This window comes from Arabidopsis thaliana, chromosome 3 (assembly GCF_000001735.4).
Source record: "Arabidopsis thaliana chromosome 3, partial sequence".
Classification (NCBI taxonomy): Eukaryota; Viridiplantae; Streptophyta; class Magnoliopsida; order Brassicales; family Brassicaceae; genus Arabidopsis; species Arabidopsis thaliana.
The window spans coordinates 18,088,820-18,116,609 of record NC_003074.8 but is presented as its reverse complement, the minus strand read 5'-3'; the positions used below and the strand labels follow the sequence as shown (position 1 = coordinate 18,116,609).

At 38.1% G+C, this 27,790-nt stretch overlaps 9 protein-coding genes across 13 annotated transcripts; 4 read left to right on the top strand and 5 right to left on the bottom strand.

Annotated features, from left to right (window-relative positions):
* Positions 1 to 40: 40 nt before the first annotated feature.
* PHT3;2 (phosphate transporter 3;2) lies at positions 41 to 2,084 on the top strand. Its single transcript, NM_114744.4, has 5 exons — positions 41 to 477; positions 765 to 1,170; positions 1,255 to 1,469; positions 1,580 to 1,704; positions 1,794 to 2,084. Exons 1-5 carry the CDS (start codon positions 190 to 192, stop codon positions 1,849 to 1,851), a joined length of 1,092 nt encoding a protein of 363 aa, NP_190454.1. The 5' UTR covers positions 41 to 189; the 3' UTR covers positions 1,852 to 2,084.
* Positions 2,085 to 2,539: 455 nt separating this feature from the next.
* AT3G48840 (RNA-binding (RRM/RBD/RNP motifs) family protein) lies at positions 2,540 to 4,076 on the top strand (the record flags this gene model as incomplete). 2 transcript variants are annotated; one of them, NM_114743.5, is made up of 7 exons in its annotated part: positions 2,540 to 2,544; positions 2,723 to 2,816; positions 3,006 to 3,073; positions 3,154 to 3,271; positions 3,400 to 3,491; positions 3,593 to 3,616; positions 3,721 to 4,076. In NM_114743.5, 7 exons carry the CDS (start codon positions 2,540 to 2,542, stop codon positions 3,887 to 3,889), a joined length of 570 nt encoding a protein of 189 aa, NP_190453.4. In that variant the 3' UTR covers positions 3,890 to 4,076. The 2 variants fall into 2 exon arrangements, with proteins under 2 accessions (NP_190453.4, NP_001327734.1); NM_001339383.1 differs by lacking the exons at positions 2,540 to 2,544; positions 2,723 to 2,816 and having other exon boundaries at positions 2,954 to 3,073; positions 3,721 to 4,033.
* A 2,244-nt stretch (positions 4,077 to 6,320) lies between these two features.
* On the bottom strand, positions 6,321 to 9,120 carry AT3G48835 (polynucleotide adenylyltransferase domain/RNA recognition motif protein). Its single transcript, NM_001339382.1, has 15 exons — positions 9,037 to 9,120; positions 8,850 to 8,929; positions 8,713 to 8,772; positions 8,480 to 8,625; positions 8,292 to 8,409; positions 8,079 to 8,164; positions 7,952 to 7,975; positions 7,810 to 7,882; positions 7,592 to 7,659; positions 7,394 to 7,511; positions 7,176 to 7,264; positions 7,035 to 7,058; positions 6,852 to 6,939; positions 6,630 to 6,697; positions 6,321 to 6,559 (listed from the first exon to the last, which is right to left on the bottom strand). Exons 1-15 carry the CDS (start codon positions 9,065 to 9,067, stop codon positions 6,394 to 6,396), a joined length of 1,239 nt encoding a protein of 412 aa, NP_001326981.1. The 5' UTR covers positions 9,068 to 9,120; the 3' UTR covers positions 6,321 to 6,393.
* A 1,029-nt stretch (positions 9,121 to 10,149) lies between these two features.
* AT3G48830 (tRNA nucleotidyltransferase/polyA polymerase family protein) lies at positions 10,150 to 13,469 on the bottom strand. Its single transcript, NM_001339381.1, has 14 exons — positions 13,261 to 13,469; positions 13,081 to 13,168; positions 12,809 to 12,907; positions 12,615 to 12,712; positions 12,441 to 12,524; positions 12,190 to 12,323; positions 12,012 to 12,084; positions 11,882 to 11,927; positions 11,613 to 11,722; positions 11,413 to 11,520; positions 11,281 to 11,340; positions 11,120 to 11,181; positions 10,707 to 11,019; positions 10,150 to 10,513 (listed from the first exon to the last, which is right to left on the bottom strand). Exons 1-14 carry the CDS (start codon positions 13,336 to 13,338, stop codon positions 10,307 to 10,309), a joined length of 1,560 nt encoding a protein of 519 aa, NP_001319712.1. The 5' UTR covers positions 13,339 to 13,469; the 3' UTR covers positions 10,150 to 10,306.
* Positions 13,470 to 13,668: 199 nt separating this feature from the next.
* Positions 13,669 to 16,898, top strand: AT3G48820 (Glycosyltransferase family 29 (sialyltransferase) family protein). Of its 2 annotated transcripts, none has more exons than NM_114741.5 (12): positions 13,669 to 13,845; positions 13,951 to 14,024; positions 14,143 to 14,232; positions 14,351 to 14,428; positions 14,526 to 14,626; positions 14,817 to 15,009; positions 15,112 to 15,202; positions 15,438 to 15,502; positions 15,607 to 15,761; positions 15,870 to 15,951; positions 16,116 to 16,225; positions 16,309 to 16,881. In NM_114741.5, exons 1-12 carry the CDS (start codon positions 13,758 to 13,760, stop codon positions 16,502 to 16,504), a joined length of 1,323 nt encoding a protein of 440 aa, NP_190451.2. In that variant the 5' UTR covers positions 13,669 to 13,757; the 3' UTR covers positions 16,505 to 16,881. The 2 variants fall into 2 exon arrangements, with proteins under 2 accessions (NP_190451.2, NP_974404.1); NM_202675.2 differs by having other exon boundaries at positions 13,712 to 13,845; positions 13,978 to 14,024; positions 16,309 to 16,898.
* On the bottom strand, positions 16,889 to 19,600 carry AT3G48810 (Pentatricopeptide repeat (PPR) superfamily protein). Its single transcript, NM_114740.3, has 3 exons — positions 17,359 to 19,600; positions 17,000 to 17,282; positions 16,889 to 16,915 (listed from the first exon to the last, which is right to left on the bottom strand). The coding sequence occupies exon 1, from the start codon at positions 19,560 to 19,562 to the stop codon at positions 17,583 to 17,585; it is 1,980 nt and encodes a 659-aa protein (NP_190450.1). The 5' UTR covers positions 19,563 to 19,600; the 3' UTR covers positions 16,889 to 16,915; positions 17,000 to 17,282; positions 17,359 to 17,582.
* Positions 19,601 to 19,718: 118 nt separating this feature from the next.
* On the top strand, positions 19,719 to 21,168 carry AT3G48800 (Sterile alpha motif (SAM) domain-containing protein). Its single transcript, NM_114739.2, has one exon. The coding sequence runs from the start codon at positions 19,949 to 19,951 to the stop codon at positions 20,783 to 20,785; it is 837 nt and encodes a 278-aa protein (NP_190449.1). The 5' UTR covers positions 19,719 to 19,948; the 3' UTR covers positions 20,786 to 21,168.
* A 112-nt stretch (positions 21,169 to 21,280) lies between these two features.
* AT3G48790 (Pyridoxal phosphate (PLP)-dependent transferases superfamily protein) lies at positions 21,281 to 23,343 on the bottom strand (the record flags this gene model as incomplete). Of its 2 annotated transcripts, NM_001339380.1 has the most annotated exons (9): positions 21,429 to 21,536; positions 21,637 to 21,744; positions 21,838 to 22,004; positions 22,072 to 22,198; positions 22,391 to 22,552; positions 22,640 to 22,782; positions 22,882 to 22,975; positions 23,063 to 23,187; positions 23,265 to 23,343. In NM_001339380.1, the coding sequence occupies 8 exons, from the start codon at positions 23,108 to 23,110 to the stop codon at positions 21,429 to 21,431; spliced, it is 957 nt and encodes a 318-aa protein (NP_001327212.1). The 2 variants fall into 2 exon arrangements, with proteins under 2 accessions (NP_190448.1, NP_001327212.1); NM_114738.2 differs by lacking the exon at positions 23,265 to 23,343 and having other exon boundaries at positions 21,281 to 21,536; positions 23,063 to 23,206.
* A 14-nt stretch (positions 23,344 to 23,357) lies between these two features.
* SPT1 (serine palmitoyltransferase 1) lies at positions 23,358 to 27,590 on the bottom strand. 2 transcript variants are annotated; one of them, NM_114737.5, is made up of 13 exons: positions 27,139 to 27,590; positions 26,972 to 27,037; positions 26,798 to 26,886; positions 26,488 to 26,633; positions 26,281 to 26,405; positions 26,097 to 26,190; positions 25,841 to 26,004; positions 25,527 to 25,688; positions 25,091 to 25,217; positions 24,834 to 25,000; positions 24,630 to 24,737; positions 23,902 to 24,429; positions 23,358 to 23,754 (listed from the first exon to the last, which is right to left on the bottom strand). In NM_114737.5, the coding sequence occupies exons 1-12, from the start codon at positions 27,262 to 27,264 to the stop codon at positions 24,334 to 24,336; spliced, it is 1,470 nt and encodes a 489-aa protein (NP_190447.1). In that variant the 5' UTR covers positions 27,265 to 27,590; the 3' UTR covers positions 23,358 to 23,754; positions 23,902 to 24,333. The 2 variants fall into 2 exon arrangements, with proteins under 2 accessions (NP_190447.1, NP_001325849.1); NM_001339379.1 differs by having other exon boundaries at positions 23,358 to 24,429.
* Positions 27,591 to 27,790: the final 200 nt, after the last annotated feature.

The window sequence follows — 27,790 nt, the reverse complement described above, 5'->3', positions numbered from 1 at the left end:
CCGTCGTCAGTCAATGGTAAAATATGCAAATAGTGAGGGGGTAAAAATGACATTTCATAACCAAAAACTCAGCACCTATAAAAACGTCAAATTAGATTCCAGCAAAACTCAACCTGACATTTTTTTCTCTCGAAGAGAAAAGTCGAAAAACCAACAGAAGAATTTGAATTTCTCATCTCCTCTCTCGAAATGTCTGACTCAAGCAGATCGCTGATCCCGAGCTTTCTCTACTCGTCCGATCATCGTCTTTTTCAGGCGACGACCATGAGTACTCACCTTAAATCACAGCCGTTGATTTCTCCGACTAATTCTTCAGTCTCATCCAACGGTACCAGTTTCGCCATCGCGACGCCGAATGAAAAAGTGGAAATGTACTCGCCGGCGTATTTCGCGGCGTGTACGGTCGCCGGGATGCTGAGCTGCGGTATCACCCACACGGCGATTACGCCACTTGATGTCATCAAATGCAACATGCAGGTGAAAGTTCCAAGCCAACTTCTCTATTTGTAGTTAACATTTTTAATACGTGTGTGATAAGTAAAATATTTAGTGAGAAAAACTTGAATATAGAAATTATTAGCGGAAAAAAAAACAGCGAATAACAATTTTTGTTTTTGTCAACTTTTACGTTTTCTTGTTTTACACGGCATCGACTCTTCAACGCCGTCGAAGACTTTTCAATCTCATGCATGATTTTGATGTTCACTCAGAGAGAATATTCCACGAATTTCCAAAAAAGACCCTTAATTCTGTTGTTATTTCAGATTGATCCACTGAAGTACAAGAACATAACTTCAGCTTTCAAGACAACAATCAAAGAGCAAGGGCTTAAGGGTTTCACCAGAGGCTGGTCACCAACGCTTCTTGGTTACAGTGCCCAAGGAGCTTTTAAATACGGTCTCTATGAGTACGCCAAGAAATACTACTCAGACATTGTTGGACCAGAATACGCAGCTAAATACAAGACCTTGATTTACCTCGCTGGCTCAGCCTCTGCAGAAATCGTCGCTGATGTGGCTCTTTGTCCAATGGAAGCTGTCAAAGTCAGGGTCCAGACTCAGCCTGGTTTCGCCCGCGGTTTATCTGATGGTTTACCAAAGATCATCAAATCCGAAGGCTTCCGCGGGTTACACAAAGGACTTGTTCCTCTCTGGGGACGCCAGATTCCATGTAAGTCTCTATACACAAGAAAATGTAGTAGAGTCATTGAGATGATGATTTCAGTTACTAAAAGAAAATTCGACTTCTTTGCAGATACGATGATGAAATTTGCTACTTTTGAAAACACTGTGGAGCTCATATACAAGAAAGTGATGCCTACCCCAAAAGAAGAGTGCTCAAAGCCAGTTCAGCTCGGAGTTAGCTTTGCAGGTGGATACATTGCTGGAATATTCTGCGCCATCATCTCACATCCTGCAGATAATTTGGTGTCTTTCCTCAATAACTCTAAAGGAGCAACCGTTGCTGATGTAAGTAAAAAAGCTCCATACTCTTCACCACAACATCAAACTTGTGGATACACAACACAGAGCTTTTTATATGATCTACTGACTTGGTTTGATTCTTTCATGTGCTACAGGCAGTAAAGAGGCTAGGGTTATGGGGTATGTTAACCCGTGGCCTTCCTCTTCGCATTTTCATGATAGGAACACTCACTGGAGCGCAGTGGGTTATCTATGATGCTGTCAAAGTTTTAGCTGGATTGTAAGTTTTCATCATCAATACTCAATTCATTTAAGAACTAATTATGAAAGACACTCCATCAGTTAACTATAATTTTATCATTTTATTAGGCCAACCACTGGTGGTGCTTCTCCAGCTACTGCGCTTGCTCCATCTGTAAGTGCATAAAATTACAAGAATATTCCTCGCGTAGCCGTCACGTTAGAGCAATAAAAGGGAAACAGAACTACCAGTTATTTTTCTTAATTATTTTGTTTCTGTTGTCTAGTATAGAACAAAAATGGTGTTCACTACATACATCTAGCTAATATGGAAGTCATTTAAAATATCATTTGCAATACAAGTATAGAACCAATCTAAGAGGGACAACAACTCTTGAGATGGGCTTACTTGAAAGATTTGTGTAACTTTTTTAGCATTCCATCATTTGCAATACATATTTTCTTATAAAGTTATGAAAATGATATAAAAAGGTAAATAATTTACATATGCCCATGCCCTGATCCATTGTTCTAGGCGCTAGGCTTCTACCAATTTATTAAACATATTCCGAAAACCGAAGTAACAAAAAAAAGTTGCATTGTATCACAAGTTAAAAACACAAAAAAGCTTCATCTTCTTCCATCAACTGTCGTCAGAGAAGGTAATCTTCTTACCGCAAGATACCCTGAAGATTTCCGTCTTATAAACACCATAGAGCTTCATTTCTTATTCGGTTAGGTCTCCAAATCATCTTTTTCTATCAGAAGGCTGTCTTGTCCAAGGTAGTCTTCGTACCTGGAATAACACAAAAACCCTTCTGATCTCTCCATGTATACCAAAAACTTCACCCAGTGTGCCTCTTGATAACAAACTTATGAGGCAAATAGTTAAATCCCTTACCAAAGCTTCTTTGCAAGAAGACTAACACGGTTATCTTTGTTAATTAGGTATTGCATAGATCACAAGGTTTGGTAAGGGATTTAACTATTTGCCTCATAAGTTTGCTTTTAAGAGCACATTTCACAAAACGTTAGGTAAAGGGTTTTTGTTATTCTAGGTACGAAGACTACCTTCGACAAGAAAACCGTCTGATAGAAGAAGATGAGACAGTGGAAGGACTTGATGAGACTCCCGATTCCGATTATCTTGAGGTACCTTATTTTTTAATTCTCTTCAAAACATGCTAGGCTCCAAAAGAAATGCTTAGCGTTTAAAGAACAGAACTGTTGCCACAAATCCCGAAGATGACTTTTCATGGGGATGAATCAACTTATTGTTAATTTAAATTCTCTTCTCGTCCTCCTTAGAGTCGTGCTAACACAGTTGGCTGTTAAATTCAGGAAGTTGCTGTAAGAAAAAAGACGCTCTTTATTGCCAATCTCCCTTTGAAAAGTGAAATGCCACATATGTAACTAGCCCCTATACTTTCCTCTTTCGTTCCTGTAGCAAGTTTTTCATGGCTGATATTTTATCCTCCATTTTCTACAGCATCAATTTCTTCAGAGATGTTGGAGAAGTTGTTAGTGTTCGACTTATTGTAGACCACAGGGGTAAGCATGTGGGCTGTGGCTTTGTTGAGTTTGCTTCTGCTTACAAAGCAAAGAAGGTGAGACTAGTTTAATGATGAAAAGTATATAAGTAGCCATTTGAAAAGTTTTGTATACTTATATGATGTCAAATTTACAAGTAGTTATTTGAAAGCACGATTGCTAATCAAATCTTTTATACTATTAGGCGCCGCTGGAAAAGAAGAACCTAAGAAGATTGCGGAATCGTTATGTTGTTCTTGACGTGGCTGAGATAGCTCCATACCCTCTCCGACCCAAGTAAATTGATTTTCCATGTTATTGAGATTTGTTTCTCTAACTGCTTATTAGAGTTTTGATGTCATTGTACAAGTTTAATGCTATTGTTTCTTGTTAATTAGGTACAACCTTGCAGAGAAGCTTTGGTAAGGGATTTAACTATATTGCCTTTTGAGTTTTGTTATCAAGAGCACATTGGGTGAAATTTTTGGTAAACATGAAGAGATGACAAGGGTTTTTGTTATTCCAGGTACGAAGACTACCTTCGAGAAGAAAGCCTTTTGATAGAAGCTGATGATTTGGAGAACAAACAGAAGAAAAAGAAGATTAAAGAGAAACAAATCAATGTTACAGAAACAAATCTCCATAACAAGGAAAATCAATTTACTTGGGTCGTGGACGGTATGGAGCAGTCTTAAGATAAATCTCGCGATCGAGTAAATATTTGCCGTTCTTCATTTCCAGCGCCTACAGTATTAAAGATTTAGTCAGCAATCAACTTTCAAAATAACTACTTTTATCATTTTCTTCGTAGGGAGATTAACTGTGGGTAAGAAATTAGGTGTTATTACCAGAACACGACAGAACTTTTTTTAATTACTGTTATATTTTCGAGTTTTTTTATTACCCAGCGTGCCCCTACTAAACGTTACCGAAAAAAACATAATTACAGGGAATGCCACTGCCACGTCAGAACTTGCTGACGTGGATTAAATGAACTCAGCCGGCTGAGTTACGGTATGTTGCGGCTGACTTACGTCAAAAATATATGAGTCATAACAAAACGGCGAAGTATGAGTATAACTCAGCCAGACGTTACGGCTGAGTTGAAAAATGTTGCCTGAGTTATACTATAACTCAGGCAACAGTATGCTTGAGTTAAGGATGTTCGGCCGAGTTATAAGAAGTTATACGATAACCCAGCCAACAATATGGCTGAGTTATGAGAAAAAGGCTGACTTATTTCCTCGACGCGGCCGAGTTATAGTTTTGATTAGCTTAGTTATGGAAAGATGTGACGGCTGAGTTATAGTCGAGTGATATAAATCAGCCGCCAATAGCTGGATTACGATATAACTCAGCCATGTTATGGCTGACTTATTTTTAAAAGATTAATTACTATAATATCATGCAGTTATGGCCGAGTTGTTGAACGTTACGGTTGAGTTAGTTGAGTTACGACATTACACGGCTGACTTAACTTTATTTTTTTTTCCTTTTTTAATTACTGTAATAGTATTCATGTTGCGACTGACTTATAGATTTGCTTGATGGCTGAGTTATCAAATGTTCGTTTGGTGGCTTAGTTGCTACCTCATCAATTCAAAACGACGTCGGCTGTAATATTTCATGTCATCATTCCATGTCAGCATCATCAAAGGATAAAAAAATAGGGTAAAATTTTTTCAACTCGTCTTCTTCACTTGAATTTTTCACATCACCGGAACTTCTAATTCCTCATCATTTTCCTCATTTTTCTTCAATTTCTTTCATCTTTCTCCCGATATGGTTGATCTAGTTTTGGTAATTGTTGTTTCCAGGAATTGGGTATAGAAACACAAATACATATTTAACACTGATGAAAGAGGGTGTAAACTTGTGCAGATAGATGCGAAAACAACGCACGACAAATTTGTGAAGTTGGTGCTCGATGATAAAGTTAGACGAAATGTTGTATCTCTTATTGTTTCACGACAAATTTACATGTCACGGCTGAGTTATATGCTTAAGGGAAGACGAAAGGTTTAGTCAATTTACTTGTCACGACTGAGTTATACGTTCCAGGAAAGACGAAAGGTTCGATAAAATTACATTACGGTTGAGTTATATGCTTAAGGAAGAACGAAACGTTCAGTCAATTTACATGTCGCGGCTGAGTTATATGTTCCAGGGAAGACGAAAGGTTCGGTAAAATTACATTACGACTGAGTTATATGTTTAAGGGAAGACATCTATAAATTTACATGTCACGGCTGAGTTATATGTTCAAGGGCAAACGAAAGATGAGTGTAAATTATATGTTACGGCTGAGTTATATGCTTCAGGGAAGACGAAAGGTTCGGTAAATTACATGTCACGGCTGAGTTATCATTTAGGGAAGACGAAAGGTTGTATAAATTATATGTTACGGCTGAGTTACATCACGTTAAGGCTGAGTTACATCACTTTACGGCTGATTTATAATACAGATCGGAAAGCAACATTTTTCTGGGGAAGACAATATGAAATTTATTGGCCAAATAACAACAATCAAATTAAAAAACGTAATAATCTGTTTGAGGGATACATAGGAGGAAGACGAAACCATATGAATCAAAACATTGATAGAAGTAGAAATATCTCTAAATAGATCGATTGAGAGGAAAACTAAACGATAGACATATTAAATCAAAGTAAAAGAGTAGTTATTCTTGATTCAACTAAAACCTGTAACAAATCATATAAAATTCCACAGATCTCTTTGATTTGGGTTTTGATTTTTGATGACTTGAAATTCGACACCACCGAAAGAGTTTCGGCCGAAAGAGACGAGATAAGTAGAGAACGGCGATGAAATTAGGGTTCCGTCGACTGAACGAGAGAAGAGAGCGACATTTTTTTTTTTTTTTTTTTTTTTGCGCGGATGAATAGTAAGATGTGCTGAAAAAATGAGAAACTGAAAGTTTTAAAGGAATTTTTGGTTTCGGATGACGTGGATTAGGGTAAATGACATGGACTGATGACATGGATAATCACTGTTTTTTTATTTATTTTTTAATTAAAAACGAATTTAATAATAATATTTAATTAAAACTAATCAAGGGTCTTAAGTGTAATTACACAAGTACCGAAAACATACGAATAATAAAAAAAAGATGTGTTCTATTATAAAAATAAACATATTCTAGTAATTATTTCCTCTTCATAAGTATACACTAAATTTCTAATGACTAGTAAAATACTTTTCATCATTACTATAAACTAATCTGACCTTCTTTGCTTCGTCAGCAGAAGTAAACTCAACAAAGCCACGGCCAAAAGGCTTGCCCTTTTGGTCTACAATAAGTCGGACATTAACAACTTGTCCAGCATCTTTGAAGAAATCGATGCTGTAAAAATGGAGGGTAAAATATCAGCCTTGCTCCAAGAACGAAAGAGGAGATTAAAGGTGCTACTTACATATGTGATATTTTTGTTCGGCGAGGGACATGCGCAATAATGAGCACCTTTTCTCTTAAGGCAACTGCCTGAATTCAACAGTCAAGTGTGTTAGCACGAGTCTAAGGAGAAAAGGACTTGAATTGCATAACAAGAAGTAGCCTCATCTAAAGATTCATCCTCAGAATAAAGTCATTTTTTTTAAGGGTAATGAAATATTTTGAAGATAATAAGAACAAGTACCTCAACACAACTAGGAGTTTCATCAAGTCCTTCCACTGTCTCATCTTCTTCTATCAGAAGGCTATCTCGTAGAAGATAGTCTTCGTACCTGGAATATCAAAAACCCTTGTGATCTCTCCATGTATACCAAAACCTTCACCCAATGTGCTCTTGATAACAAAACTCAAAGGCAAAAGAACTTACCAAAGCTTCTCTGCAAGGTTGTACCTACTTAACAAAAATAATAGCGTTAGTCTTCGGTAATGGCATCACAACTCTAGCAATAAGTTACAACTAGTGTTACTGAAACAAATTAAATCTCCATAAAATGGAAAATCAATTTACTTGATTCGTGGAGGGTACGGAGCTGTCTTAGCCACACCAAGAAAAATCTTATGATCGTGCAAATATTCACCATTCTTCTTTTCCAGCGCCTACAGTGTGTGAGATTTAATCAGTTATCCTACTTTCGAATAACTGCTGAATGTTTTTCATCATAAGTATACACTAATTTTCAAATGACTTTGATAATTTTTAAATCATTACTACAAAACTAGTCTCACCATGTTTGCTAAGCAAGGAGAAGCAAACTCAACAAAGCCATAGCCCACATGCTTACTCTCGGGGCTTACAATAAGTCGAACACTAACAACTTCTCCAACATCATTGAAGAAATCGAGTCTGTAAAAGTGGAAGGATAAAATATCAGTCATGGAAAACTTCCTCCGAGAACGAAAGCAAAAATTAAAGGTGCTACTTACATATGTAATATTTTAGTTTGGGGAGAGAGATTGGCAACAAAGAGCGTATTTTTTCTTACAGCAGCTGCCTGAATGGAACAGCCAAGTGTGTTAGCGCCACTCTTAAGGAGAAAAGGGCTTAAATATGCATAACAACAAAAAAGTAGACTCATCCCCGAGACAGAATAAGCGTTTCTTCTGAGCCTGACAGATTTCGAAGATAATAAGAACAAAGGTACCTGAACAATTTTGGGAGGTGTCTCCTCTTCTTCAATCGGAAGGCTTTCTTGTTGAATGTAGTCTTCGTACCTGCTATACCAAAAACTTCACCTAATGTGCTCATGGTAACAAACTCAAGAGGCAAATAGTTGAATCCCTTACCAAACCTTGTGATATATGCAATACCTAATTAACAAAAAGTAATAGCATTAGTAATCTGTAATGGCATAAAAAAAACCTAGCAACCATGCCAGAAACAAAATCACTATAACAGGGAAAATTAATTTACTTGGGTTGTGCAATATTTTCGCAGCTAGCCATGCCAAGAATAAGCTTATTACCACACAAATATTCACCATTCTTCATATCCAGCGCCTACAGTATAATTAAAAGATTTGATTAGCAAAGGTATTTTCGAATAACAATTTGCATCATAAGCATAGGGTACTTTTCAAATGACTAGTAAAATACATTTCATCATTAAACTATAAACTAGTCTCACCTTCTTTGCTTCGTTAGCAGAAGCAAACTCAACGAAGCCAGTGGACAAACGCAAACCGTTGCGTTTTGTAGTAAGTTGAACACTAACAACTTGTCCAACATCTTTGAAGAAATCGATGCTGTAAAAAATGGAGGAGTCATGAAAACCTTGCTACAAGAACGAAAGAGGAAACTAAAGGTGCTACTTACATATCTGGCATTTTAGTGTCGCGAGGGAGACAGCAAACATAGAGCGTCTTTTTTCTTGAGGGAAAGCAACGAATCAAAAGACCAGACATATACTTCTTAGGTACCTCAACAGAATCGGGAGTTTCATCAAGTCCTTCCACTGTCTCCTGTTACATGAGTAGCCAGTTTGGAGACAATAAGAACAACTGAACATAAACTTGTACAATATTTTTAGATTTTTAAAAAAATCATACCTTCACTGGAGCCTGATCAGATTTTGTCTCCAACAACTCGACCGTTCCTTTGATCTGCTCCTGTTACATGAGTAGCCACTACTATAACAAAGTGTGTAAAGAAACTTGTTCCCAAAGAAGAAGAATCAAGTGGTTACCTTGTTCTCCTCCTCGGAATTTTCCTTATGTTTCTTCAGAATCGGTTTGGTCTCCAAATCATCTTCTGGCTCTCGCTTACCTTAAAGCAGAGCAGCAACAACAAAAAAAAAAACTCTTCAGCTAGAGTAGCCAAGACATGTCTATTTACAAAACAGTAGATAAGAGAGAGAGCCACCCAAAACAAACCCAATAAATTAACTTTGTCGGAACTGGCCATAGAGAAGATGAAAACAGCGAACGGTTTATTTGCCGGGAAGAGTTCTTTACGTTGAGAGCCGCAAAAAAGAGAAATATGATGAGACGAAGAGAGCGAGATTTTGGGTTTTCACACGTTAAGGGGTTTCGCTCTTCTTCGTGGGCCTTTAGGGCCTAATAAGCTTCGGCCCAATTTTATTTTTCTGTTGACTTTTTAAATAACCCAAAATATCAATATTACATCATTCCAGATTACCTGATCAACAAGAAAGCGATGTTTTTATTTTTAATACATGCCACAAATCATTCTTAAAAGCGCAGGTAACAACTATATCATATACTCTGAATTCTTCATCCATTGCCAATGACATCACTGCTCTCTTGTCTAACTTCATATACTCAATTTAAGCAATCATGTGCAGTTACTTAGCTTCTAGTAGAATTACTTTTACTACATATCTGGGGGAGAGAGAGAGGTAATCAAACCTGTGCTGGCAAGGCAGAGCAATAAACGGAATAGCAGGATCTCCTTGCCAAATAGGGCAAATAACTGTATGCTCTTTAGTGCTTGAGGACTTGTCCTTGGCAAATGGACTATGAATATTTTTTAACAGCTGATGAGTTTGAGCATCGGCATAGTAACCAGAGCATTTCCTGAATATCACCAAACTCAAATCTAAAGCTGAATGCCAAACAGAACCAGGAAATCAGATCCAACATAACGTTTCTGACAGCAGGGAAGACATATACTCTCAGTCAAGAAAATGTTAGAGACATGTTTACCCGGGACCTTCCTCTTCGCATTTTCATGATAGGAACACTAACTGCAGCGAAGTGGGTTATCTATGATGCTGTCAAAGTTTTAGCTGGATTGTAACTTTAAAGTTTTCATCACCTGCACTTAAAGATAGTCTAATCAATACTCGAACCATTGTAGAACCAACATATGCAAGACATCCATCAATTACCTATAATTTTCTCATTTTCTTAAGGCCAGCCACTGGTGGTGCTTCTCCAGCTACTGCGCTTGCTCCATCTGTAAGTGCATAAAAGTACAAGGACATTCCTCACAATGCCATCACATTAAAGAAATAAAAGGGAAAAAAACTCCCAACTTTTCTTATTTTATTTCTATCTTGTAAGAGTACAAAAATGGTGTTCACGACGCCTAGCTATTATGTTTTTACATAAGAAAGGTATGGCAAATATCATTTCTGCTTTCTACCGTATCTCAGTTTAAGCCCAACCAATCCAAGAGGGACTACAACTCTTGAGGTGGGTTTAACGGAAACACTGTGTCGAAAACAACCCTAGCAAATACGTGTCTAACTTCTGGAAGGTTGCCTGAAGATAATGAGGTATAATCAATTTTACTGTCTTGCTTAGGCACAAATCCCTTCTGCCCATTTTCTTTCACACACTCGAATATTCGTCTTGCATCTAGGTACAATTGCAACGGTATGAAAACCTGTAAAACAGCAAAGGATATAAGAGAGTTAGGACAACAGCTAAACCGAGGAAATATTGTTTCTAATCTTCAGTCAAAACATATATCAAGCTCCATAACCACCTATAGTCTAGGCGTACTCCCGAGAATCTGCATTTGCATTTGTGTCACTGAAACTTTGTTATATGAAGCTAAGAAAAATAGGAGCGGTTACCATATCGGAATATGGGGCCTGAGGGTACGCTGCCATAGCCTTGGAAATAAACCTCCCATCAGTCATCTGTCCCAAGGCTTCTTTGATAGATGAATCAAAATCCATGACTTCATCCAACAAGGTTTGGGAGTCCATTTCCTCTGGCTCCAGTAGCTCAAAGAAGCTTCTATTATGTGGCTTTGTGACTTTCCTGGTATTTTTTACAGCTTCTAAAACATCTCCACCATTGTGGACAGCAAGGCTAAACGCGGCTACCACTGAAGGATATCGAGGTTGATCAGCAAGTGCTTTGTGAAGAGCCAAGATTGTTAGCCTACAAATTTCCAATACAATAGTGTTGCGTCTTACAATTTTATCCACTGTATATGATAAGGATTGTGTTTTCAGGAACTTATAGAAGATGAGGACCGTACCATAAGCTGCTGTGGCAAGGTTTATCAGGAGCCAACAATTTATCCAAATTTCCGAAGAGAGACTGCATTACGAAATGTTAACTATAAGTTCTGTACTCAATAATTTAAGCAATAGAAACTTCTCTGTGACGAATATTGCAGAATGCGCATCTGCATATTACCAGAAGCAAGTTACTCCTTTTGTCGCGTCTCTTGAAACCAGTGCGAACGAGATATGCTGCCTGTGAATATTGAAGTTAGATAGACGCAAAGATACATTTAAGACATAACAATAGATGAGTGGAAACACTCACCTGAATTGGTAAAAGAATTTCTAGTATCCCAAATTTCCACAACAATCGTAAAGAAGCTTCTGCTGATCCATACGCTAACATGTAATTCATTTCCAACAAGATTCTTCCCTACATGTATAATACAGAATCATTCATGAACACACTGTTGTAAAAATAATGTGGAGAAAATATTTCTTTGTGAAGTGAAGCAGTAGTAGTACCCTGTGGAGTCTTTGTACTAGGAAGGAAAGGTTCTTTAAGAAATGAGCTGTTTCCTTGGAAATTGTAAAACCTAAACGCGCAGCAATTCTTGTTCCACGAAGAATCCTGGCTGGATATGTTATAATCGGTAAAGCACTGATAAGCTTCTATTATCTAGACTCTTAATGGTAATCATACAAGAATTTGTTTTTCTAGACTCTACAGGATTTTGGAAAAGAATCCATGGAGGAAATGTTACATAAGATGATTATTTTTCCAGAAAACTCACCACTGTCCTCTTGAAATGATGTGCCAGCATGAAACACTGTCCGTACCTGTGAGCAAAGAACCACAATGAGAAAAACGATATTTGAAAATAATTTACCGGGGGAAAAAGGTATAACAGAATATGTTCACACCTTAGCTTTTTTAATGTCTTCTATTCCCCCAAGATAGTCATATATAACTTTGGCATATGGATCAAACATCAACCTGAGATTGAAAACACAACATAAACATGTGAAGAAAAGTAACAAAACTATGGGATCTCCATAATACTTAGGAGTGTAGGATATCATCAAGGGATTAATAAGATACCCATTAATTGTGAAATCACGCTGCAAGCAGTTATTGAAACGGATACTGTCCTCGTCATAGGAACCATTAGATTTTCCAGAACCCGTTCTTGTGTTTCTTAGAGAATTTTGAGCAGAGGTGCTAAAACTCGAAACCTACTCAAAAAGTATATAAATGAATTATAAGAGAAAGCTAAGAAACTGTTCTTATTTGCATTTGCTATGCTTATATTGGTAATATGAAAGAAAATCCTCGACAAGAAAAAGCCAAACCTCTATCATATCATTCCCAATGTGCACATGACATATAGGAAATTTTTTTCCAATTATTTCACATCTTGAGAAACTCCGAACAACCTAAACACATTCCAACAACAACAAAAAATCCATTTTGAAATCAGCATAAGACAATGTTCAAGAGATGACTTTGTTAGATTGGAAAGCAACCTCTCTAAGTTCCGCAGAAGTGAGTATATCGAAGTCTTTTGGCGTCCGCTTCAAAATAAGATCGCGTACACAGCCTCCCACAAGGTAAACATCATATCCTACAGGTCACGGAAAAAAGAAAGCAACTATCAAAAACCAGCAAGAGATAAAATTTCATCGTTAGATTCAATCAAATGATTAAAAAAAGAATCAACCTTTACTCTTAAGGCCATTTAGCACTATTCGTGTAGGCTTTGAAATCATAGAAGTGGTTATCCCAAGGTCTTTTGAATTCAATTTCTTCCACTCTGGTGCTTTACCTTTCAATACAAATTACCCAAAATTACTAAAACATCAAATTAAGCCAACAGATAAAAGACAAAAATTGAAACTAGTTGATGAGTTGCAATCACTTAAAAAGATAAATAGGAATAAAAAGAAGCACAGTTTTCAATTAAATCCATCAAATTCGTTTAAAGTAACTTACTCGTCTTATTAGAACCCTTGTCATGATGATGATCACTGTCTTTGTCATCCACAGTCTCCATTGCAGCAGCAACAGTGTTGAGCTGAACCTGTAAGCTAAACAACAAATTTAAGAAAAAAGAAGAAGAATTTTAAGTATATGAGAACGAATTACATAGAATTATACTGTCGTAGTTGTTACCTTCGAGAAACAGTAAAACAGGGGAAGAACAGGAAAATGGGATCTGCAAGCGAAGAAACCCACACTTAAAACCGCCATTGAAATCAAAAAGTTTCACCATTTCATCATGGGCTTTTAAGCTTTATCAAGCTGCTTTTGATGGAATTTGAAGAAGCAGAGATTTTTTCAGAAATGTTAGGGTTTTTGAAGATGAACAATGAAGGGGTTTATAGCCACGTGGCCAGTTCTCATTTGAAATACCGTTCCGTCAAATCGATGCCGTTTCATGTTACTCACTAGAACATTTCGGCGTTCGCTGGCTTGTCTTAAGTTATCTACGCAGCGTTTTATAAAGTGAAAGAACTGTAAGCCGTCTTAAGCTTCAGAATGAGAACTACATGCTGTTTTCATACTCACTCGCTTAGATCGGAACTTGGATACTTTTGAATTGAAAGATCGAGAATTTCACATCGTCTTCTCCTGGAAATCACGAAGCTGAAGCTTCTACTGGGGAATCGATGAAGCTCTTGCATCTGATATTCTTATTAGCTTTGACTACTGGAATCTCTGCTGTTCTAATCTACATTATCGGCGTCTCTAATCTCTGTAAGTAATCTCCATCATTGTCCCATGCTTGTAGTGTTGTATTTCGTGATTTTTTCTGAAGTATGAAGATGATTAATGATAAAGAAGATGATTCCGTGGATTTAGACGAGTCTAATCGTTTTACCAATGAAGATTTAGAGGCGTTGCAGTCTTTGCAGAACGGATTCCAGAAGTGCGTAGTAAGTAAATCTGTGTTAGCTTCCTTATCTTGTGTTATACCCTCTTGATCCGTTTGGAGTTATAGATCGTACCTCTGAATCTGGAGCTTAGCTGATTAGAACTGATCTAATGATGCAGAGTGCAAATGGTTTGGGACTACAAGCTGCTATGGGTAGAGATTATTGCAAAGTTTCTATAAACTTCCCTAAGGATACTGTCCCCAAATGGGTAAATTCTCTCTTCTGACTATTTGTTTATCATAGTTAAGCTTGTCATAATCCTTGTCTTAGTGTCTAGCAAATATGGTCTACCTTATTATTATGTCTTGGATTATGTACAACAACAGAAAGATCCCAAGTCTGGAGAGCTTGAAGGATTGTCATATGAGTTTGACCTGTGTGAAGCAGTAGCTACATGGGAACAAGTGGGTATTTGCAGTTCTTAAAGTGTGTAAAGTTTGATTTCATATAATTTGTTTTAGTCTTTATAGTGATGGGTTAATTGGCGAGTTGGTTGACTAGGTCAGGAATAGCTCTACAATACTCACCAAGGAATACATTGATGCCTTACCAAATGGATGGGAGGATTATGCATGGCGCAGAATCAATAAAGGAATTCAACTGTAAGTATTGACTCACATTAGACCAAGGATGAAGTGCATGATCATTGGTTGTTATTATTATTGTTTTTTACAGACAACAGCTCAACACTTGCTTAGTTGATTGTTCTCAGTCGCAATATACCAAGTAGTGTAAAATGCTGTGTTGTCTTCTTCCTTTTCTGGCCTTAATGAGACTCGCATTCTGGTGCAGTAATCGTTGCCAGAATAAATCTTTATGCATTGAGAAGCTTTCATTGGTGCTTCCTGAAACACCACCATATTTCCCCCGGCAGTTTGGGCGATGTGCTGTTATTGGTAACTCTGGTGATCTCTTAAAAACAAAGTTCGGAAAGGAGATAGATACTTATGATACGGTTCTAAGAGAAAATGGTGCTCCTATTCAGGTTAATAATGACTTCTTTTATATAACTTCCAGTTCTTTTGTTCCCGCTGTAGACTCACGTATCTTCACTTTTGTTTTTGTTTTTTGGAATTTCTTCTTGCAGAACTACAAGGAATATGTGGGAGAGAAAAGTACATTCCGTCTTCTTAATAGAGGGTCAGCAAAAGCCCTTGACAAAGTCGTGGAGTTGGATGGTACTATATAACTGTTCTCTTGTTTTCACTCCTTCATGGTTATCATCACCACTGTTTCTCTCTCTCTCTCTCTCTCTCTCTCTCTCTCTCTCTCTCTCTCTCTCTCTCTCTCTCTCTCTCTCTCTCTCTCTCTCTCTATATATATATATATATATATATATTCATTTGTGTGTGTCACATTTTTTATGCTTGCAAATAGATAATCCAATCTCTCTGATCCTTTGAAATTATGCAGAAAAAAAGCAAGAGGTCCTGCTCGTCAAAACAACAATACATGATATTATGAACAAGATGATTCGGGTTTGTTTATTGCACTTAATTCTCTCTTAGCTGTTTTGGTTTTGAATATCTGTACACTCCCCCTGGTCTTTGAAACTTATTTGAGGATTTTTCTTTCTATGCAGGAAGTCCCAATAAAAAATCCTGTGTACTTAATGCTCGGTGCTTCATTTGGCTCAGCAGCCAAAGGAACTGGGCTCAAGGCTCTTGAGTTTGCTCTCTCGACGTGTGATTCAGTGGATATGTATGGATTCACAGTGGATCCAGGCTATAAAGAGTGGTATAAAGTCTACCTATATTTATTTTGTCTTGCTGTCTACTTACTAACCATGTTTATTTCTGTTTATCAACCATGGTTTACGTTTAATCTCTTGTAATATTCTTTCAGGACAAGATATTTTTCAGAATCCCGACAAGGACATACTCCTTTGCATGGAAGAGCTTACTACCAGATGATGGAATGCTTGGGTGTAAGTCTCTGGTTTCCCATCATTCTTTATTATCCAGTTATCCAATACTAGTTGTTAGATGGCAATAACCACTTGATGTGTTTAATAGATTTGCATTGGCTTATTATAGAGATTCAGAGATCTCTTCAAGGTTTTTGGTTTTAACTTGGTTCTCTCTTTTTTAGCTCATTAAAATACACTCTCCCATGAGAGCTGATCCAAACCGTGTCGTGAAATGGGTGCCAAGCCGCAGTACAATTAGATCTGCAAGAATTGCAGCAGAAAAGCTCTTAAGGTAATCATCAATAACACAGTTTCATCTTCTTTCTTTGCCAAAATCTATCAATTCTCTAATAATAAAAACCATTCTATGTGCAGGAGAGTTGGAGCAGGATCTGCAGATCCATTAGCTTCATGCTCCATAGTAAAGAAGAGAAACAAAAACAAGCGTCCAATGGTCTCACACCTCAGAAAACCTGTGAGCGACCATCAAAAATTTGTGAGAAGCACGAGCATGTACCCAGTGGAGCACAGTCCAGGACATGGTCAGCTTTGCATTACACCAGCTGACTAAGAAACTGCATATCTAGGAATTGATTTATCACCATACACACTAAAGCACAAAACAGGACGACGATACATTCCTTCAAAAACAAGTCCCTCTGCTTTTGCGCCATTGTTAGGAGTTGAAGATCATCAAGGTGACAGTTATATGCGTAATCTCTCTAGGTTAGGTTTAATTCTTTTGTTATCTATTTTTCCGGAATTTTCTTCACCAGAGATGTAGGTAAAATCATAGAGGACTGAAAGAGAACAAAGCTAGAAATTGATTATGTCTAATTTTAGTACATAAGCAAATGTTATGTTCTTTGTTCTCTTTTCTTGCCTCCTCTAGTCCATGTCTTACCTTGTACTAGTCACAAAATTATATTAAGCAGAATAGTGTAAAGCAGTTGGTCCTCTCTTTGTTTCTACTTTCTACGAGCTGCATGAAGAGGAAACGAAATGGAATCTGTCAGTGAAATCTGAGAAGTCCTAAAAGACAAGGAAAAGGGAGCTTAGAAATTACCTGAAGGATCTTTTTGAAACAGAAAGGTAGCTGAAGCAGGATGTTTCATCTCTCAGCGGCTCGAAATTCCCCTCCTATATGTTCGTTAGAAGCTTGGATCAGTTAGAACTTTTAGAGGCCAAACCTTTAATTCCAAATATCATCTAGTGCTTCAATACACAAATGAATATAATAAACTCCAACCTTGGCCAGAGAACATCGTTAGGAACCGAATAGTTATCAGAGCAGCTTCAGCAGATTCTTGTAGAAAAAGGTCCAACGATTCTAGTCTACAACCATCAGTCTGTAACCAAACATATAATTAAAATTAAATGGATGCTACAACAGAAGCATGACTAAAGAGTATCTCTCTTGCTTACCAATATCTCAGCAATGTATTGTCAGGTACCAAATCCAGTCGTCTGATTTTTCTTGCAAGGATTAAAATGTTTTCTTTGAGTTCTAGAAGGCTCCAGTGAAGAAGACCCACAAGCCAAGCTTCCATCTGTTCACAAAATTTCTGTATATTCACCGGAGTTGATCCTTCTTCTATTCATACAGAGAAGCAAATGGATTCACAGCAAAATTGAACAAGTCTGATTTGCTATATGGTAAACTGATCATGGGCTCTCACGATGTCATCGAGAATAAAACAATTAATCAATACACTCCATGTAGCAATACTTGGGACGATCCCTGCACTTATCATCCTCTCAAGAAGAATCACTCCATCCTCCCTACAATTAGATCTGCATAGACCCCAAATCACGTTTGTGTAAGAGATTACATCAGGCCGCCACTTTCTTCTTCCACATGAAACTAGATCCAACATCTGGGCTGCCCTCTCAGCTTTGCCTTGTTTGCAATATGCTAATATTATCATATTCATAGTTATCTCATCCGGAGATTTACCATCGACCATCATTTTTCCTACTAGCTGCAGAGCTATCCCCGGGAGACCTGCATTGCATGATCCATGTAAAAGCGTGTTGTAAGTCGATGAGCTCCACTCCACACCTCTCATGAAGATCTCTCGGGTTAGACCATAAGCTTCTTCTATTCGGTTTGCCTTTGCGAGCCCATCCAGTAACTCGTTGTATGTTACAATGTTGGGAGGGCATCTGTGTTGCTGCTCCATTTGTCTGAACACTTTCTCAGCCCAGTCAAGCCTCCCTGCATCGCATAAACCTTTGATAAATGCGTTAAACGTTGGCACAGAAGGAGCACAGTTTTCTTTGGACATAATCTCTATAAGAGATTCAGCTTCTTTAAACTTGGAGTGCCTACAAAGAGCTTCCACCATGTTCGTATAGACTACAACATTTGGGCAACATCCACTAGTCAGCATCTTGTTCCATATATAAACTGCGCCATCCAGGCTACCTCTTTTGGCAAAACCGTTGATAAGTGAGCCATAGGTTCTGATGTTTGGAGAACATCCGATTTCTTCCATGTGTGAAAAGACAGACACAGCCTTGACTATATTCCCATGGGAACAAAACCCTTGTACCAAAGTATTATACGCTACAACGTTCGGCTGTAACCCAAATCCTCTGATCATCTGGTTCCACAAGTCTAGAGCATCGAAGGTCGTACCTCTTAGAAAACAACCCTTCACAAGAGAACTCAATGTATAAATATTTGGATGACACCCTCGTTTCAACATCTGCGTCAGAAACGAGAAAGCAAGCTCAATCTGACCAGAATTACAAAGCACATTGATAAGTGTAGAGTACGAGATAACATTAGGAGATATCCCCTTCTCCACCATTTCTCTCATCAGTTCAAACGCCCCTTTGTAATCATGCTCTTTGCATAACCCATTAATCAAAGCATTATAAACACTCACAACAGGTTCAAATCTTTCCGCGAGTTCTCTACCTTCCTTAACCAAACCAACCTCACACATCGACGAGATCACCGTAGTATAACTCACAGCATCAGGACAACACCCTTTATTCGACATCTCAACGAGCAGCTTCTTCGCACCATCTACCTTATTATTCTTACACAACGCCTTAAGAAGAACATTATACGTAAACACATTAGGCTCAAACCCATCTCTCTTCATATCTCTATAAACCATATAAATCATCTGAATCCTATTCTCACCAAGTAAAGTATCCAAAACATGATTATATATCTTCACAGAAGGATCACACCCAAACTCCTTAATCCTATAAAACATCTCCACAGCTCTTTCAGCTAAACCCACTTGCCTATATACACTAATAACACTGATAAACAAATCTTCAGAACAATGAAAACCTTGAAGTTTCATTTGCTGCAAAAGATACTGAACACTATCAACCTGACCATCCATTGCAAGCTTTCTAATCATTACCTCGAATGTTAAAGGCGTGTGCTTGAAAAGATTAGAATTTGCAATGGATTTGAAGAAATGCAAAGCTAATGGAACACATGACTCTTGTCTCAGCCTCTTTACCACATCTAATTCTTTGATCTCCGCATGGTTTGGAGATTCTGTGAGGAGATGATTCACATTGAGATTTGTATTGAGGACAAATGGGATTAAGGGTTTTTGAACTTTCAATAGCAACGAACATCCTTCTTTCAAGTACATGACAACGAACAATCTTCTGCCAAAGCTAGGGTTCTGAAAAATAATCGCAGGTCTGATGAGGATGAAGATGATTAGCAAATGACCATTTTACCCTGAGTCATTAAAAAGAAACTGACGGAAATTGAGGGACTTGTTGAGCAATTATTGTATAAATACTGTTAGTGACTGCAGAAACACACACGTGTCAGTAAGTGAACATCGCTCTTCTTCTTCCTTCTTCGATTCTCCTGATGACGACGATTCTCTCTTCTTTCTCTCACATCCACTTCTGATTCCTCCAGATAAACCTAAATAGCCTAAGCCAAAAGATTCGACCTTTCATCTTCTCTACTAGCTCCATACTTGCCTATGGCGGTTCCAATCTGAAATAAAAAAAACTTCTAAAAATGGCGGAATTGCAACCAGTGGATGGTCAGCAAACAAACGGCGGCGTTGTTACTATTCCTGCGTCAACTTCAGCCGAAGCGACGGCGATTGCAGCCGCGGGATCGAAACGATTGAGAAGACCAAGCGTTAGATTAGGCGAAATCGGCGGAGACCAGTACCAGCAGCAGCATCATCACCACGCGGCGGCGGCGGCGTATGATTCACAAGGGAGGAAATCGAAATGGACACCGACGACGACGAGTGGTAATAGAAAAGATACGAGTAAATCGTCGAGGACTCGAACCCTAACGAATTTGAGTTCTGGGTATGAGAATATAGGAACCCTAGATGATGAAAGAGAAGGAAATGTGGATTCTTTTGGTGTTGGGAGTTGGCGGGTTAAGAAACGGGTCGGGTCATCAGCAGCAGCGAAGAGAGTTAGATCCAATTGGGTATCGAAAGTTGGTGATGGGGATGAGAAAATTAGTGGAGGGGAAGAATTGGAAGGTGGGTTTAGGGATTTTAGTAGAGAAGATTCTGAGAGTCCGATAAAGGAAGAGTCTTTGGATAGAGATGGTGGTGGGTTTTATGGTAGAAGAAGGTATGAGAGTAACAATAGTAGTGGCAACAGAGAATTCGAATCGAATATGGATGGAGGAGGAAAAGAAGGGGTGAAGATTTGGCTACAAGAGTTAGGGTTAGGGAGATATTGGCCTATGTTTGAGATACATGAGGTTGATGAAGAGGTTTTACCATTGTTGACATTGGAAGATCTTAAAGATATGGGGATTAATGCTGTTGGATCGAGGAGGAAGATGTTTTGTGCTATTCAAAAGCTTGGTAGGGAGTTCTCATGAGCGTGTGTGAGAGAATTTTGATCGGTTAAGAAGAAAAGAAAATGGTTTTTTTTGTTTTTGTTATTGTTGTTTTTTGTTGATGATAGTGAAAGCCATGGCAGAGTGTAAGCTTGCAATGTCTGAAACCATGAAAGCCTTTTTTTTAACGCTATAGATCTTTCATTCGTCTCGTCTCTATTGTTTCTTATCTTGATGTTTGTAGTTTGAATGTTGCGTTAGGAACAGTAGTATTAGTAGAAGTAGAAGTGGGAAAGGAAGAGGATGATGAAGAAGAGTAGAAGAAGAGAGAAGAAGGTTTTAAAACTCTTTGATCTCTCTTTTCTTGATGATGTTAAGGATTTTGCAATCGAATAGGTGTAGTAGCTATTTGCAATAGAAGTTCCTAGGGAAGAAAACGTATGTGTTTAGTCTAGCAATTTATTTACAGTGTGAAGTGTTCAGCTATCTCAATAAGTAGTAACAAGAGCAATTGAGAAAAAGAAATTAGACTTTTCATGTGGAAACAGGGAAAGTTTCGTATGTGTTACTTGTAAGGTTTTTGTATAAGTAACAAAATGCTGTCAATTTGTTTGAAGTGGTGCACTCAACCATGGAGCATAGAAAATTTGTGCTCTAACTTGGTTTTTGAAAGAAAAACAAAATTCTATATTCTTAGTTTGAACTTTGAAGTATTGCCATTTTTCTCTTCTTGCTTCTTTGGAGCTGCCGTAAAATATTTGATCCCGGTAAGGTCACCTGCTCTGCTTATAACCTGTCATAACACGGTGAATCCATTTGTGCATGAACTATAAGCACCTTTTGGAGTAGATTCAAATCATTGCTACTATGCTGAGAAAGCGAGTGAACTCAACCTGCAGGGCTTTAATAAGATCTTCTCTTAAGTGAGATGCGGAATTGCAAATACGAGCCCTGGCTAGCAATAGAGGTATAGGTGGGAAACTGACTACCACGATTGCCAACTGTTCAAAGTTTAAAATGTTCATTGAAACATAGAGGTGAATCTCTTTTGCGCGGAAGCAAGTGAGATATTGGAAAACAAATAAGAGACTTACGTTTTCTCGCAAACATTCCCTTGAGAAGGCTGCGATTTTTGCTGGATTGTAAAGCATTATTGGCATGATTGGGGAATCATAAACTCCAAGGACCTTGAACCCCATCTTCTGCAACTCAGCCCTGAAAAAGTTGCTGTTCTCCCTTATTCTTGCTAACTTTAGTTCCCCTGCCCATTTTTTTAGAAAAGTTTGAGAGTATAACTTGAGATTATGAAATGCTGAAAGAGCAGATACCTCTGTTTGAACCGTCCACTCCAAAGATGACTTTTATGGCCGATATGACTTGTTGTGCAGCAGGAGTTGAAATTGATGTTGCGTAAAGGTGAGCAGGGTAATGTTGCTTCAAATATTGGACAAGGTCCTACAGAGATCGAAACACAAAAATGCTATAAAGCATTTGGTTGATTTTGAGGTGAAGTGAACTTGCCTCAACAATCTTGTGTCTGTTGTGTAGATTATTAGATACAGAAGGGCCTTAGTGCATCATCTTTCTACTTAACTCATGTGCAAACAAAATATCAGTAAGTGAGAACAAAGGTATAGGATTGCTAACCTTGGATCCGGCAATGTAGCCACCACAAGACCCGAGAGATTTCGTGAAAGTGCCCATCATAATGTCCACTTCAGTAGTGTCAACTCCTAGGAGTTCACAAACACCTCGTCCTGTTTTGCCAATTGCTCCAATGCTATGAGCTTCGTCCAAATAAACATATGCCTGAAACAAAATGATAATTCAGTTGATAGAGTACCTTAATCACTCATCAATGTTGATCTTGAAAGATGGTTTACCATGTTACCTTACCTTATACTCACTGCATACTGAAACAATCTCCGGTAGATCACAGATTTCCCCTTCCATGCTATAAATACCTTCAACAACAACGATAATTTTCTTCCACGGTCTGTGTGTCCTTGGTTGTCCCTCAATGATATGTTCTTTCAATACTTTTCCAAATGAGCAGGTGTTGAGAAGCCATCAACAAGAGGGCATAAATATATATGTATGTCATGAAAATATGGAGAGTGAAGCATAGAAATGCTTACTGTTGTGTTGGAAAACGCGGATAGTGGCTCCTGAACCTCGAGCACCATTGATAATTGAAGTATGGTTCAAAGAATCACTTATTATCAACCCTCCCTGTATACATGGCTGTGTAATTAAGCTACTAAAAACATATGTTTTGGTAGTAACATAAGCGTTCATATCACAAGGTGTATGCATTACCTTGCCAATCAAGACAGAAATGATAGCCGAGTTTGTTAAGTAGCCCATGCCAAAAACAACAGCAGCAGGTTTTCCCACAAATTTAGCAACACATTCCTCAAGTTCTCCATGCACAGCTGTAGTTCCTGATAGCAGAAACAACATATGTCAGGAAACAAAAGGGAAGAGTTTGTTTGAGACCTTATAAGAAAAGAAACTGTACCTGCATCAACGCAAGAGCTGCATGTACTTGCTGAAAATTTCTTTAAGGACTCGATAACACGAGGCGTGCAATATTCATCGAAAGGACAAAATCCAAGATAATTGTAGGAACCCAAACTAAGGCACCTGATGGTTTATACCAGTTTGGTCCCTCGGATGTTACTTTAGAGAGAAATTACCTCTAACTCTCAAGTCTTGGCCCCCCTGACTGGACCTTACTATTTTTAGTATTCGTATATGACAAAAACGGCAACCTTTCGAAAAAGATTTTAATCCCTTTATATTCAAATCTAATTTTAGTTACATGTTTAGTCCATATCCAAAATTCTAAAATATTTGAACTCGAATCTTTTAAATAGTTACATGTATGGACAAAAATTTGAGAAGAAGCATGAGATCTCGTAGCAGAACAAACCGAAGAAGTTGTGGATCGAGAGCCGGTTGGTCTCACTTCTCAGGTTCCCAAGGATATATGCTTTAGCCTCATGCTCCTAGCAAGATCAATAATGGCAGAGTACCATCAACAAAGCTTTTACAGAAGAGGAGTGTGACATAAGTTATTAATTACTCAATACTTGTATGTGGTTTGCTGGGACGAAGACATGAAATGACTAACGAGTGCATCAGTATTCACAAACCTCTTTATGGAACGTCCCCTTGAATTGCATATACAAACTTTTAAATTCAAGGATAATTGTGAATGCAATTCCAACATGATAGAAGTTTATTTGGTAACTGTGAGAACCACTCTTCTGCTAGCACATTCGTGGTCTGGAAGACCAAAACAAAACAATTCATAAATACTTCTGGACCTGGTCCAACGAATTGGGCCCCTAATTTCGTGGAGCAAAGATGACTGCGATAACACCTGTAAAAATTTTGGGGCAACAATATATAGAGGGACACTATACAATTATTAACTCTGACAAAAACAATAAAAATAATAAAGAGAGAAGAATGACAACAATCACATGTTTCACGACAAGACAAAGACGAACAGCGAGATAATTGTACACTACAGCTAATTGCTAGCCAAACATCTCTTGGAAAGAAACTGTTGCCTTACGGGTTTAATCCAATTTGATGCCATTTTTCTCTACTTCTTGCTTTTTTGGAGCTGCCGGAAAATATTTGATCCCGGTAAGGTCACCTGCTTTGCTTATAACCTATCATAACACGGAGAATATTAAAACGTGTGAATCCATCTTGTGGATGAACTGCAGATTCCCTTTCTGAGAAAGGCTTTATTTACATAGACCTATCTAGAAACCCGAGAACTCGTGTTTTATACTAATACTACTAGGGCTCTTCGTGGTAAATGATATGGGAGTGAGAACCAGTGAACTCAATGCAAGATTTCATTTACCTGTAGGGCTTTTATAAGATCTTCTCTTGAGTGAGATGCGGATATGCAAATACGAGCCCTGGCTAGCAATAGGGGTGTAGCTGGGAAACCGACGACCACCACCGCCAACTGTTCACAAATTTCATTATCCGTTGAACATAGGAGGTGAGTCTCTTGTGTGGAAGCAAAAAAAAATATTTTTTAAGAAAAGCAAGAGAAACTAACGTTTTCTCGCAAACATTCCCTTGAGAATGCTGGAATTTTTGCTGGATTGTAAAGCATTATTGGCATGACTGGTGAATCATTGTCTCCAAGAACTTCAAACCCCATCTTCTGCAACTCAGCCCTGAAAAAGTTGCTGTTCTCCCTTATTCTTGCTAACTTTTGTGCCCCTGCCCAGGTGATTATAAAAGTTTGAGATTACGAAGCTCATAGAGCAAAAGAGTTACAGCTGAAAGAGCAAAAATAAGCTATCAAGATACCTCTGTTTGAACCATCCTCTCCAAGGATAACCTTTATCGCCGATATGATTTGTGTCGCGGAAGGAGTTGAAATTGATGTGGCGTAAAGGTGAGCCGGGCATTGGTGCTTCAAATATTGGATGAGGTCCTACAAAAAATGAAACACAATATGCTATAACGCCTTTGGTTGATTTCGAAATGAAGTGTACTAGCCTAAACAATCACCATGTCTATTGTAGATACAGTTGCGCCTTAGTGTATCAGCTCTTTATTCATCTGTGAAAAAACTGGCCGTATCTTTCTTGTGCAATTCTGAAAGATCTCTTATGATTAAGTAATTTGGTTTTCTAGTTCTAAGTTTTTCTGAAAGGTTCAAATTCTGATTTACCAAAATTAAATAAACCAAGGAATGCAAACAAAAGATCAGTAAATGCAAAAGAAGTATAAAATTGCCAACCTTTGATCCCGCAATATAGCCACCACAAGACCCAAAAGATTTCGTGAAAGTTCCCATCATTATGTCCACATCAGAAGTGTCAACTCCAAGGAGTTCACAAACACCTCTTCCTGTCTTGCCAATTGCTCCAATGCTGTGAGCTTCGTCCAAGTAAACATATGCCTGAAACAAGAATATTGAAGAAGTTAAGTTACGCATCAGACAATCAAATTAGTCTAGACAACTTTGATGTTGCAAATGATAGTTTAGTTGATTGAGTTTCTTAATCTCTCATCAATGTTGAACATAAAAGATGATTTATTATGTTGCCTCACCTTATACTTCTTGCATATTGAAACAATCTCGGGCAGATGACAAATTTCCCCTTCCATGCTGTAAATACCCTCAACAACAACAATAATTTTCTTCCACGGTCTATGCGTCCTGGGTTGTCCCTCGGCGATTTGTTCTTTCAATACTTTTTCCAGATGACCAGGTGCTGCGAAGAATTTAACAAAAGAGCATAAAGATGACATGTCACCCAATTTACTAGCAAAAAATTATGGAAAATGAAGCATAAGAAATGCTTACTGTTGTGTTGGAAAACACGGATAGTAGCTCCTGAACCTCGAGCGCCGTTGACAATCGAAGTATGGTTCAAAGAATCGCTTATTATCAACCCTCCCTGTACAGATGGCAGCACATAAAGCTACAAAAACATAGGTTTTGGGAGTAACATAAGTGTCCATCACAAGATGTAGCAGCATATACTTACCTTTCCAATCAAGACGGGAATGATAGCCGAGTTTGTTGCATAACCCATGCCAAAAATAACAGCAGCAGGTTGTCCGACATATTTAGCAACACAATCCTCAAGTTCTGCATGCACAGATGTAGTTCCTGATAACAGAAACAACTAGTGTCAGGCAACCACAAAGAGAAGAGATTGTTCGAGACCTAATACACAAAGACGACCCTGTACCTGCATCAACGCGAGAGCTACATGTACTTGCTGAAAATTTCTTCAGAGACTCAATGACACGAGGCGTGCAATATTCATCGAAAGAACCAAATCCAAGATAATTGTAGGAACCCAAATTAAGGCACCTGCTAGTCTTTGTAGTTCGCCTGCACAGAGTTGCAACCAAAGGTTTATTCTTTGACATCCTAAGTGATAAACCAATTCTCAACCGTATGAATCCAACCTTTACATTTGGTTTCATATTCTCTTAATGTGACCAAAGAAATTATAATTGTTCAACAGAAAAAAAAGCAGAGGAAGACAGACTCACTTTAACGTCTTGTTGTTATCGTCAGAGACTCTCTCAACCACATCAATCCAAGCATCAGGTGCACTTGAAATGGGACGTCCAAAACAGTCCTTCACACATAAATTTAAGAATCAAACACCAAATCATTGAAACAAAGACTTCACAAAAGGAACAAACGCCGAATTGAGAAGGTACCTGAATCCGATGATACAATCGTCGGATGTAGAAATCCTCATGCGCCAAGCAGATCGGAGCGTATCCCTAAACGAAATGTGAAATCAGAAGCGAAATTAGAAAACAACGTTAAAAGAGATTTTCACAAACATCATCAAATCGAGAATCATGTGGGAGACAAACAAAACCTGGAGATTGTTGGTGCGCCACCAATCGAAGATTAGGCGAGAGTAATCGCGAAGCTGACCAAACGCGAAAAGCAAGCCGTAGCTGAAATACGTTGATACAGCGGTAAGGTATGGGATCGTAATCATTGTTTCAGCTCCGTGTTCGTCTTCTTCTTCTCCCTCTATCTATCTATCTCTCTCCCTCTCTAGCTTTGAGTTTGAATTTCAATGTTGAGATCTGGAAAAATCTGCAACTAGCTCACGCGAGAGAGACAGAGAAGAGAGAGAGATTTTGAATTCAACAACCTCTTCCCCTTTCGTCGAAGAATCAGATCATTCCTGATTTCCTTCTTCTCTTTTTTTTTTTTTAAACGAGGGCTTTTCGTCAAACGTAGCCACTAATTTAACTTATTAGGGAATGTTATGTGTATTGATCGATGACTATGAAGAGTAAAGATCTAATTAATACTATATACTATACAATATCAAAAATGAATATTTATATATAGCTTAAAATAGAGATATGGAAGATTTTATTAATTACTGTGCTGTCATCTTTTCCTTATTTAAAAATGAATAGAAAAACAATTGATTAGGGTTCTTTAACGCATTTGGTTTTTTTTTCATGACATTGTTTCTCCACAATTTTTGGGTTTGAGTGACTCTTAGCTCC